At 55.6% G+C, this 12,215-nt stretch overlaps 2 protein-coding genes across 2 annotated transcripts in view; both read right to left on the bottom strand.

The window, feature by feature from the left end:
• Positions 1-1,598, bottom strand: part of VOLCADRAFT_98186 (uncharacterized protein) — a gene marked incomplete at both ends in the record, with an annotated part of 9,746 nt that extends 8,148 nt beyond the window's left edge. Inside the window, 2 exons of the mRNA XM_002957068.1 lie at positions 7-812; positions 1,586-1,598. Of these exons, the coding sequence (XP_002957114.1) occupies positions 7-812; positions 1,586-1,598 (819 nt within the window). The remainder of the gene's footprint in view (positions 1-6; positions 813-1,585) is intronic.
• A 2,345-nt stretch (positions 1,599-3,943) lies between these two features.
• VOLCADRAFT_107535 (uncharacterized protein) lies at positions 3,944-9,982 on the bottom strand (the record flags this gene model as incomplete). Its single annotated transcript, XM_002957067.1, has 6 exons — positions 3,944-5,053; positions 5,355-5,463; positions 6,396-6,783; positions 7,359-7,884; positions 8,795-9,417; positions 9,863-9,982. 6 exons carry the CDS (start codon positions 9,980-9,982, stop codon positions 4,813-4,815), a joined length of 2,007 nt encoding a protein of 668 aa, XP_002957113.1. The 3' UTR covers positions 3,944-4,812.
• Between the last annotated feature and the right edge of the window lie 2,233 nt (positions 9,983-12,215).

Below are 12,215 nucleotides of genomic sequence, written 5' to 3'. Positions count from 1 at the left end.
GGTAACGTTCGGCAGCTGTGCCGCCGCGCCAGCGGCGGCAGCGCCCTGGGTTCCAAATGCGCCGGCGTAGCCGCCATGCAGGGCGGCGACCGCCGCCGCTGCACCGCCGACTCCGGGCGCAACACCGATGCCGACAGGCATGCCGAGGCCGCCGCCACCGGCAGCGGTGGTGATAGACCCACGTGACAACAAGCCGGCGGCGGCTCCCGGCCCAATGGCACCTTGCAGGCCTAACAATGCATCCAAATGGCTGAGCCCTCCAGCCCCCGTCAACGCGCCCATGTTTCCCAAGCCGCCTAGAGTTCCTAGCCCGCCCAGGGTTCCCATGTGGCCCAGTCCTGGCATGGCAGCGGCCCCGAATGAGGTGCCCAGGAGGCCCCCGCCAGCGGAGCCGCCGGCCGCCGCCGCCGGCGCCTGCATGCCTGCAAGGCCCAGGGCTGCCGACTGGGGCAGCTGCTGTGCGGGGTGCGGTATGCCGGGGAGGAGGGTGGACGTGGGCGCCATGGTGGGCGCCATATTGGCCAAAGCAGGTGTGGCACCAGGCATGGTGGCAGCGGTGGCGCCTGGGAGGAGGCCGCCAACGCCCGGCAAGCCGTGCGGCAGGCCGCCAACGTGTGCGGTCTGCATGCCGCCGGGTGGGGCTGTAGGAAGCGGCATGATACCGGCAGGCATCATGCCTTGCTGCTGCTGGAGCCGCGTGTCAGGGAGGCTAAGAGTTGGTGTGTCGAGGCGTTGCTGCTGTAGGCGTTGGTCGGAGCTGGCGGCAAGGTAGTCTAGCAAACCGTCGAACTCGTGGAGGTCGTCCATGAGAGCTGGAGGGGAGAAAGTGGTAAGCATAGGAAGGGCAAAAGATTTGATGACTTGGACGATAAGAAGAGCATGGATGGAGGTACCGAGAGCAGTATCTGTTGGCGGCAACGACCAGATACCCAAGTGCGAAAACGGCTAATCCCAACTGACTTGACAGACTTCATCAATTGAATATATATACTCTGCACGTTAAGCTTAGAGTGTGAACGATTACGCGGGGCTCTGCCGTTGGATTATGCGTAATCCTCAGAAATCGCAACCCGGCAAGCAACTCAAAGCTGCTTCCTGGCAAAAGAGCAGTACTTACCGGGTACTGCCAGCTGTTTGCCTAGTTGAATACTTCCTCCAGTATCTAAACAAGTGTCACGACCTCAAGAAGCTCAGCGTTTCAGACATCAAAATATGCCTATAACGTAAAAGCCTACATGCAATATTGTTTGTCTGTGTATCGAAAAAGAGGCGAGCTTTCGCGCGACGGGCCTGACGGGAGGGCTACTCTGACGGATTGACGAGAGGTAATGGCGTGTAGCTGGGCAAACAATCAATAAATTCTTGTGCTTTACAAAATGAACCTGAGCTCCCGTCGGGCGGAACCGGTAAGGTAATACAAAGTAACCTTGCGTAAAGCAGCTCCAATGGATAGAAGATATGCGATCTTTGAGGAATGGAGATTCAAGTGAGTTAATCAAAGTAGGCCCGGCAATGGCAGCAGCTTTTGCCTTGTACCCTGCCTTGTCTTCGTGCACTCGTCCAACGTTTGCTCGGCGCGCCGTACTTGCACCAATCATAGTATTATAATCACAACAGGTGCATCTATCTAGGGTGTAATTTTAGCTTAAGAATCAGATTCCCGTCTTTTCATTACGGTATGTACGCGTCCGAGATTTTACTGACAGGATACTTTTCGTTATGTTGATGCACAAGAGCGCATTTGTCGGCATGTCCTAACGCAACAAAACGAGTTAAGGTAAACCCAGCACGACGGTCTCCTGCACGCGCCTGTTGGTAACGTGGTTTTGTGAGAGACTCCTGGAAGTAGCTCGATAGGCCTGCAAGACTTGCCGCGGCACCTAATTATGTTAATGAACAACGAATGGTGACATGAAGCCTATGTAACACATCCAGCGTTTGTGATCTATGTACGCAATTCGAATTCACCTGGGGCAGATATGTTCACAGCTGCAAATTACTATGCATCGGACAACCGCTCTTGGGTCCACTGGTTGACGCCTTGCCACTGCGAACGCGCAGGAGCCTGGTCCCATCTGACTCTGCTCCACAGAAGGTGCTTTGCAGACATAGCAGGACCCGGTCCATTCCATCCTCCCCAGCTCAAGGGGAACCAGTGAGTGGATTGAATATTAGCAGAGCTTAAGTAACAGGCCTAACAACAGCTTCCTGTTAGCTGTGCACAAGCAGCTACGTCAGGACCGATCAGGGCATATTTCGAGGATCATCCACCTGGGTTGTCATCATTCCCTTTAGGGACTTTGGTTCCCTTTTCAACAAGATGTATGCACAGTAACAGGGATTGGGACTTCCTGCAGGGTCTTTCTTAGGGATGGGCAAGCCTCGCGTCCCGGGCGATGTGCTGGAGGCCACCTGTCCCGACCTGCTAAGGGACGTGTAAGTTCCAGCACATATGACCAGAGGTGGCTCCTATAACCCCGGCGAAGGTCTTTCTAATGCAGGGCTTACTGCCCTCAAGAGGCCTCAGGAAGTCCTACGCAATCTTCCAACCCTGTCTGCTCCTTTTGGGGATCCGTGTGTTGTCCAGTTCGTGAGGGGCCGCCAGCGCAATATGGAGTTTGGCCAGAGCAGCACGCTTCTGCTTGGAGTGGCAGAGGGAGAAAGAAGCGGACCGAGGAAGGCACAGTCCGCGATTTACAGTCCGCCCGCCGGTGAGCACCTGTACCAGTAAATGATTGCTGGCAACCGAAAGAAGTCCATGGCACTCAACAAGCGATGAAATGCCTTTTATACCCTATAATAGACCTTGTATACCTTAAACCGTAATACCTTATTACCTTAATATTCTGCGCAAGTGGATAGCTGTGTAGCCTTACTGTAGTAACCGATGCACCTATCGTGTTGATAATTTGAAAAGTTTTGAATAGTATACGAAAATATCCGTCATGGCCCGGATGCAAAAGCTGCCTGTTACGATCGGCATTTATTCTTGCCCTTTGGTTATGATCTTTAATTCTTTCCTTATGTACATCGCTTTGCGGCCCGGTTAGCTCAGTCGGTAGAGCGCAAGGCTCTTAACCTTGTGGTCGTGGGTTCGAGCCCCACATCGGGCGTCCTCTGAGACATCCCCAGTCACAAGAACTGGATACAGCCGCGAAGCCAATTTTTTACTTAATGCATTTCTCCCTACTTCCCGTCTTCCCCGCATTTCGCGTCTTACGTTTTTTGGCGTTTCTAATATCGCACTGTTTCTAATAGCGCAAAACCAAAAGACGCTTAGTGTGCCAAAAGACGTTGAATATTATACGTGGCCTTAAGGATGCGACAACCTCACTCTTTTGTTTGTTAGGCCGGGATACGGCATTTGCAGTCGCTTTTCGCCAGTCTATTCGTTTGGAGGACTCGCAGTTGTGGACGGCTGCCCTGACTGCCCATCCGCCTAGAAGAGGCGGTGCACCGTCCTAGACTGTTGGGGCCTGACACGTGTGACCCTCCAAGGTCACGGATGGAAAGCTCCACGAAATTGCAGGATAGCACTCTGGCTGCACCCGTTCAATGAAGCTCTCGATGTCAGCCAACGCCATCGCTATATCCCTCGCACCAGCCGCAACGACTGGCCGCTGCGCTTGGGGGATCTAATCGTCCGTGCCGTAGCTGCACAGTCCCAGCGACAATACCAGTGGTCAAAGGGCACGCAGCGGGAGTATAGCTGCTGTGTGCCGTGCCACTACCTTAGCGCAGCCACGCAAAAATCGCTTAATGCGCGTAGCCGCGAACGGACTGCCCTGGCCGGCGAATGGATGAGGGTGAGGTTTACCCCCGTAACGTATGGGACCATAATTTTACAATCATCAAATAGTTCACTATTGTGCATCGGCTGCAAGTGTGGTGGGTGTTTTGTGGAGATCTGGGAGGCGTTCCATCAATCCTGGACTGAAGCACAAACGTTAGTTATGTTACAAGTAACGAAAGAAATATTTTTTAGATGTCTAAATGCGTGCTAGAGGTCATATGGCGCTTTGCGAAACGTCGAAATGCCCAACACCGTCAAAATGCCCAACACTCACAGTCGATTAAAACTGTACGCACGCACGCACGCACAATACTGCAACGAAGTTTAAGTTTCGGCACACACTTACATATATGCATGTGCGTATGCCGTGGCATGAAATAACACGCAGTTAACAAGTCGTATTTGAGGTATCGCCTGTTGGCGGTAGATGAGGAGGGGGTTCAGGCAGGGATGCAATGAGCGGCCTCCGGTGTATGCACCTGCTCACCTGCTCACCTGCCTTCTGCTCTGTACCTGCTATATTCCGTAGAGGATATGGAGTTGTCTCAGCAGCTGCGCTTCTTGCATGTACAGCGAGGGAAGACAAGTCTTCTGAGACAGGTCGATAGGAAGTCTAAGGAAGTCCAAGACGAAGTCTAAACCAATTCAGACAGAGCTCATGGCCCGCCTCCCACGATGATCAACAGGAAACCTCATGCTTGACTAAGTCTCCATCGGGCCACGCAACCATGAAAAGAAAAATATCATTCGTGTGTTGCGTCTCGATCAGATGGTTTCGCGCGGGAAGAAACAAAACCGATCCGACCCAATATGAATAATTTGCATATGCCTACAAGTACTCACAAATATCTTCTACCGCACCATTCTTCAAGGTTCCGCTTACATCAAAAGTCATCAGCAGGATCCATCCTTACATGCTCCTGATCTTCTATAAATCTGAATCCAAATGTACTTGCAATTTTATTTTCCTTTATAACAAATACAAGTACCGGGTGTAGAAACATAATTGCCCATTAGCGCTATACCAGCATGTACACGGAGATGGGGTCGGCACCTTCCGGCAGCAGGCCGGGAATTCCGAAGCCGCCGCAGGCCTGTCCTGGTTGGTTTTTACAGGTCTTATCGCAAGCTATGTCCGGCAATCTTGAGGATAGGATGCCCGCGGGCGGCAGCGGGGTGCCATAACAGTTGGTGAGCTGCAAGCCAAGGAGGTAGCCGGCCTTGGCGTTGTTGGGCGCGGATGTGGACACGTTCCAGCACCTGTATGCGGGACAGGGCCGCCGCGCGCGTTGTTGACTTAAGCAGGGCAGTTAAGCAGTTAACAGTGACTTCTTAGTAACGAGTAACGAGCTGGGAAGAACATTATCATTACTGAACCGACGAGGTCGAAGGGATCCCAAAAGGTGAAGAACACGAAAAATGACTGCGGCTACCTGATGCACCGTGAGAAAAAAAGAAAAAGCAATCAAGTTTCAAAAAGCACAAAAAACGAAGCCCTGAAATACTCAAAACTCAAAACGAAATTCTCCTTCCCCTCCGCCGTATCCTTAGCAGGACTCACATGTTGACGGTAAGTCCAGGGCGACTCGACACCAGCGGAATGCCTATTTTGCGATTATCCCGAAATTCGCAATAGCAGCCAATGTAGGATACGTTGGGAGGTAGGTTGGCTGCAAGCAGGGGATGTGGTCAGCGGGTGCGGGAAGGGTTCATTAAACTGAGAGGGGGAGGAGGGAAGGGGAAACCCCTAAGAGAATTTGAGGGGAGGAAGAGAAACGTCTCACTGTCACGAGCCCCGGGGGCCGCAGGAACTGCCTAAAAAGGCTTTTTCGTCGTACATGTAATAATCGTACACGTGCCCGGGCGAGGTAGTCGGGAGCAATGGGCGGATTTTGGGCGGGAGAGCAAGGGCGTGCGTGCCTGTTTGTATGTTTGTGTATGATATGATGTGTACATGTGTGGCTCTCCTTCGGGAGCTGGGCAGCGACAACAAGACTGTATGTACGTATGCATGAAAGGGACCCCTGTTGCTTTCCGAGATACCAAATCATGAGCAAATACCAAATTAATTAGAACAATTGGATAAAGACATTGAATCACACAAGACATACATACACTTACATACATACATACATACATACATACATACATACATACATACATACATACGGGATCGATACCCGTTAGGGTCAAAGTCCTTCCGATGGTGGAAGGCATTGCGCCCCTAGTTGATGGACGGTGGTGACCTGGGATAAAGTTAACCTGCGAGCCGACCAGGAACGGAGTTGGGCCGCTGTCGACCCGGCAGATTCCGTTGGATGCTGGTGGTGGGTGCGGAACCTGAGCGATCCACTGAGAAGTTGACTAGGGTGACTGGATGAGGGTGCCCCGAAATACCGGGGAAGGCAGGGTTTCGCAGGGTAGCTGCCACGGGCGAAGATACACCCCCCTGTTTCACACATCATACATACATACATACATACATACAAACGCAATGAGGCGTAATGCAGGCATACACACACCACAAGCGTACACGTATCGAACACCCGTAAACACGCTACACACGCTCGACGCATGAGGCACCAGGCATGATGAAACTCACCAGGCGCCGGCGGCGGCGATATGTACAGAGGCGGCGCCCTCGGCGGCGGTGAAAAGTACTGTGGCGGCGGCGACGGCGGCTTCAGGCGTATAAACGGTGGAAACATTGGCCACTTCTTCTCTTCTGCCTCAATATCAGACAGCAATTGAAGCAAATTGTCCGCTGTGGTGGTGCCAGCGGGAATGGATAGCTTAACCTGGCTAACTGTCTCGCGAATATCGGTTCGTTCGTTGTACGTTAGGTTCCTCTGGCCCAGCAGATAGGAGAGATAAATCTGGGCGGCTACAAGGCCGTTTCCAGCTGGCGAACCCGACAGCAAAAGTTTGCCGCCTGGGTCGTTGATAATGTTGGAGATGGCAAACTGTAGTTTTGCGGCGAGGGTGTTTACCTGTGCGGGTGGGGCACAGGTTGAAATGACGGGAGGGTAAAAAATGTCAGGAGGAGGCCCGGGAGGAGAAGGCGGCAAGCGAGCTCGTCGGGCTTTTGCATGGGGATTTTGGCAGTCCTGGGGAGATGGCAAGGGGGGAGGGGGGAGGGTATGAGGGAGAGGAAGCAACACACAGGCACCGGCTGCTCTGTAACCGACATAATCTACACACCCATAATACAACCCTACACCCGGCAGCCGACCAGAAATGGAGTTGATGACGCCGTTGATCTGGGGGTATAGATTCCACTTGGAGGTGCTGGTGCTGGTGCTGGTCCTGACTCCGAATATGACTTCGCACAGCAGTCGGCACTCATGGGCGATGAAAAGGATCCGGGTGCCCCCAAACCCCGGGGGGGTAAGAGAGGTAGCAGGGACGGCCAGGCTGTAGCGGCGCCTCGGGTTCCCCAGCTTCACACAATCGTACATTCGTGCAGCTGTACGGCGCCCCCCACCGGCTTCACCGGCCGCAAAATCCCCAATCCAAACGGTACCCATTACACTTTCATATAAGAACTTGCGGCTACCCGACCCACCGCCAGGTTAGTGGTACCCGTCTGCAACGACCGCCGTACAATCACGTAGCCACTTCCAACGGCATCGGCGCCTTCCGCCTCCCACATTTGCTTAGTCGTCTCCTTGGTCGGGGCTCCCGCGCCCAGCAGGTTGCTCGTAGAGCCGTCATAACGGCCAATTAGTGATCGCCTCCCCCATGCCCCACCGCCCATATGGCCACTGTTATCTGGTTGTGTTTGCGGCTGTGCGGCCCCCTGCGCTGCCGGCGGCTTCGGTACGGCAGGTACGGCAGGAGTATCCGGCGCGTAGAATCTGCTGGGCATGAGATCGGGGCCCACCACGATGATGCCCTTGCCCATGGCGACGAAACTGGCGATAAATTCCTGGACGTCAGGGTCGTTAAAGCTTTCGTCGTACGACCCAATAACGTACACATCGCAATTTTGGTGTCCTCCCCGGAGAAATGTGGACAAGGGCAGGTAGTACGACATGATGTTGGCCTCGGTGATGTTTTCGAAGGCGGTGCGGTTGTTCTCCACCACATAGCTGCGGATTGGGGGCCCCAGAAAAGCATCATGCAACGTTTACGACATGCGGGCTTCGACCTAGGTCATGTCTTAAACACATACATACATACATACATACATACATCCCGGTGCAGGCGCGTCGTTTCTCCCGACCCTTGCGCTGTGTTTCGGCTTCGGCCCCCGGCTCTCGCAGCCCACAGTGTAATCTAAGTCATACATACATACATACATACATACATACATACATACATACATACATACATACATACATACATACATACATACATACATACATACATACATACATACATACATACATACATACATACATACATACATACATACATACATACATGGATGAGACCATAGCTTGACTAAGCTGCTACTATGACCGTCGGCCAACCGCGGCCGTGGCCACCGACAGCGACCTCAATTGTTTGAGCGTAGTTATGGTTATCTAATTAGCCTGAAAATGTCGCAGAGGCGACCAGCAGTGGCTGTTAGCCGCGGCAATGTTCAAAATGGCCGCCAGCCGACCTCAGCCGCGAGACCGCAATCCATACCGACCAAAAAGATAAAGGCCGTCAGTGGCTTTTACGGAACAAATGAAGGCTTGGCTATCTACAGAGCCACACTAGAACTGGAATCGATCGTGGTGACAGTCCGGTGGCCAGCGGGCTCAGATACGGGCGACATCATCGCGCAAATATACGGTCCATTAGGACTTCAAATTCTGGCAACAATTGGCCAAATCTTCCGCAGCAACCAGGAGTTCAACCGTTGGGGAGGCCCGCGCATTCAAAAACGGTTGCTTTATCCGATGGGAAGGGAACGGCACATTGTGATGGAACTCTCCATCCTTGTGCCAAAAGGAGGTTTAGCAGCGTTGACAGCGGCCAGGCGCATCGTTAACGGGCGATTGCGCGTACCTGGGGTGCAATTGACCCCGAACATGGAGCCGATGGAAGTGGAGCTGCTGGTGAAGAACCAGCAACAGGCTAAGCCCATTGTGTGGGAGGTGAGAGGCGTCCCGGTCGGCCTCAGCTGTCAGGGCACGGCCGACTTCCTCACCCGGGCAGACCGGGCAGACCCCAGTCCCCAGGACGTGACAGAATTCTCGCTCCTGGCCCCCACGACGATGGCCGACACGTGGAGGCTGGAGCTTACCAGCAATCGCGGCCTTCCGCGAGAACTCCCGTTTGAATACGGGGAGCCATCGGAGGCGTGCCACCAGAAGGGCACCCTTCAAGCGATTAGGAAGACCCCTCTGGAAGGGGAACCTTTCCTGATGCCCCAGCCACCCCCGCGAGCAGCACTCGCCCAGCAGCAAAGGGGAGACGGGGCGGCAACAAGCACCCGCCCAGGCCACAGTGGGCAGGTGACGGGAGTACAGGGGCGACTGACCAGATTCTTGAGCCCGATGGATTTCGATGCCATCCAGAGAGACAGGGGTCACTGCTCTGGCGCAGCAGAGGGGGGGCCTGCAGGAGTTAACCCTCTGGGACCCCCCAGCGGCCCCAAGCCCAGAAGGACGGTGGATGATGGCAGCGGGCTGAATGGAGTGAGGGGGGGCAAGGGGGACAACAGCGGCAGTGGCCCCTCTATCCCACCCCAGGGCAGTAGTGAAGGTGATGCTGAGACGAGCTGGACAGTGATGGGCAGGAAGGGGAGGAAGACCCCGGCGACGGCTGCAAAGGCTGCACCAGCAGAGACCAACCCCTTTTTGGTGCTGGCGGAGCTGAGGGGAGAGGAGGACGCCCCCACAGATGTTCCTGCTCCAATGGGGGGGAATACACCAAAGGCCACACAACAACCGGGGGATCCAGCAGCAGCAAGAACATCCCCCGCAGCGAACCCCAATGGGGTTTCATCCACACCCACGGCCATGGCCGTGGAAGGAGCGCCGGCGGCAGCAGCACTGCCGGGGGCACCAGAAGCAGCGGCACTGGACCCAATCCCACCCCCCACAGTGAACCCCAATGGGATTTCATCCGCACCCACGGCCACGGCCGTGGAAGGAGCGCCGGCGACAGCAGCACTGCCGGGGGCACCAGAAGCAGTAGCACTGGACCTAACCCCACCCTCAGCGGCACCGGACCTCCACAAGGGGAAAGCATGCAAGCCCCGCCAGACCCAAGGAATAAAGAAAATCCGCAGGCCAGACCTAACGGGGGAAGCCAGGCGCACGTTCTTTCTGGCGCAAACAGCTGCAGCCCGAGCAGCCCGCAAACAATCCGCAGAACTGGCCCAGCGAACTAAGGACCAGAAGCGGCTGATCCATAAAACGTCGGCAGCGGAGAGGCGCAGCGAACTCATCCAGTCTACCCGAAAGCAGAAGGCGAAAGATGCCGAAGGCACCCAGGGGACCCAGGCCTCGGGGAGGGAGCTGGGGACTGCTGCTGTGGAGGGGGACGACACGATTATGGAGGCTGAATCGATGGGCTCCCCATCCCAGAGCCTAGTACAACACCTCCCCACCGCCTCCCAACCTGGTGTTAAAGACCAGCCCACTGCCACCCCCACCCAACTCTGTTGATGGAAGCGACGACCACAATCAAGCGCCAACAGGGCGCAATGCAGGGACGGCCACTTCGTATTGCAACACAGAACATGCAGGGTCTGCTGGCCAAACACAAGGACAAGATTCATGCAGCGGCCAAACAGTGGATAGAGATGGGGCTGGATGTGATCTGCCTGCAGGAAACCCACCACACCAATGCCCACCACCAATCCCTGTTTGAACGCGAGCTAAGCATGGCAGCTGCAACAGCCCACAGCCGGGGCTGGCGAGTAGTGGCCAGCTCGTGGTCTAACTCCATCCACACGGGGGGCGTCCTTACCCTCGTCCGACAAGGCCTAACAGCTACCGTGGAGACCAAGCCTAATAAGCCGAGTGTACAGGGTCGGCTGACGAGCTGCCTGCTTCGCTGGGGAGGACACTGCATTGAGGTCTGCAACATCTATGTCCCCACCGGCACTACTCATAGAGCAGCAGCCCTCAGGCAAGAACTGATCAGCAACATCCTGGCAGCAACGGCCACGCAGGCAGATACAAACAATGACACCACCCTTATATGGGCGGGGGACTTCAACTTTGTCGAAAACCCAGCGCTGGACTCCACAGCGGGGGAGGATGGGCGGAGGGGAGATGGCCCCATAGCAGAAATGCTCCGCACAGCTGGGCCAGCCATGATGGATAGTCACCGTCAGCTTCATCCCCTGCGCCATGACTACACCCACCTCTACCGAGCGCCCCGCCCAGGAGGCTCCCGACTGGATCGCATTTATGTGAATCAAGCCGTGATGCCGTATGTTGCTCGCACGGAGATTATCCAGCACACCCCGTCAGATCACCAGCCGATGGTCCTACACCTGCTGCCTCGCCGGGTTGAACAGCGGGGCCCGGGCATTCGCCGGGTGCGCATGGCCTTCACGGCGCATGAAGACCTGGCCACGAGCCTGGAGGCCTGGATTACCGACCAGTGTGCCGCGGCCCCATCTGTGGAGGACAATCCTGCTGGCCTGATCGAGTGGTGGCCTGCCTTCAAACGCCGCCTCGCTACTCGTGCACATCAGCTCAACAAAACAGCACAACATCGCAGGCTGCGCCCAGGAGCCCGTGTACAAGCAGCCCTTCCAGCAGTCCAGCAGGCCCGACAAAGGGTCGACACAGATCCCGGAGCACAGCAGCCCTTACAGCAACTGGTGGACGCACAGGCGGCACTAGCACGGGCCCACCGAGAGGACTGCAGCAAGGAGGCGATGGAGGCCCGCATACACTGGCTACGGGCAGGGGAGCGGCCGAGCCCAGCCATGACTGCGTTCATCCAGTCCCAAAGCACGGACCAACAACCAGCTCCCGTCGCCCTGCAAGCCCAGTCCGGCCGCCTAGTGACTAATCCTAGCCAGCTTCCCCAGGTGGTCGCAGACTTCTGGAGTGAAGTGAGCCGAGCTCCCAACTACATCTGCCCCCAAGCCCAGCAGGAGGTGCTAAAATCCCTGGCGGCCGCCAACATCTCGCTACCCGCAGAGGCAGATGAACAGCTGGGATCCAGAACCATCACGGCCACCGAGTTACGAAAGGCTCTTAAGAAAAGCCAGCCTGGCAAGGCCCCGGGGTGGGACGGCATCCCAGCTGACATCTACAGGAAATTCTGGTCGGCCATTGGCACCACCATGGCTGGCCTGCTCACCGCCATAGGCTTGACGGGGCAGGTGCCGAAGGGCTTCTTGGAGGGGGTACTGACGGTGATCTACAAAAAAGGCGACCCCAAACTCCCTGGCAACTACCGTCCTATCACCCTGCTTTGCTCGGACTACCGACTGCTACCAAAGTGCTGGCAAACCGCC

Source organism: Volvox carteri (genome assembly GCF_000143455.1).
Source record: "Volvox carteri f. nagariensis unplaced genomic scaffold VOLCAscaffold_69, whole genome shotgun sequence".
Classification (NCBI taxonomy): domain Eukaryota; kingdom Viridiplantae; phylum Chlorophyta; class Chlorophyceae; order Chlamydomonadales; family Volvocaceae; genus Volvox; species Volvox carteri.
This window is presented reverse-complemented; position numbering and strand designations above follow the sequence as displayed.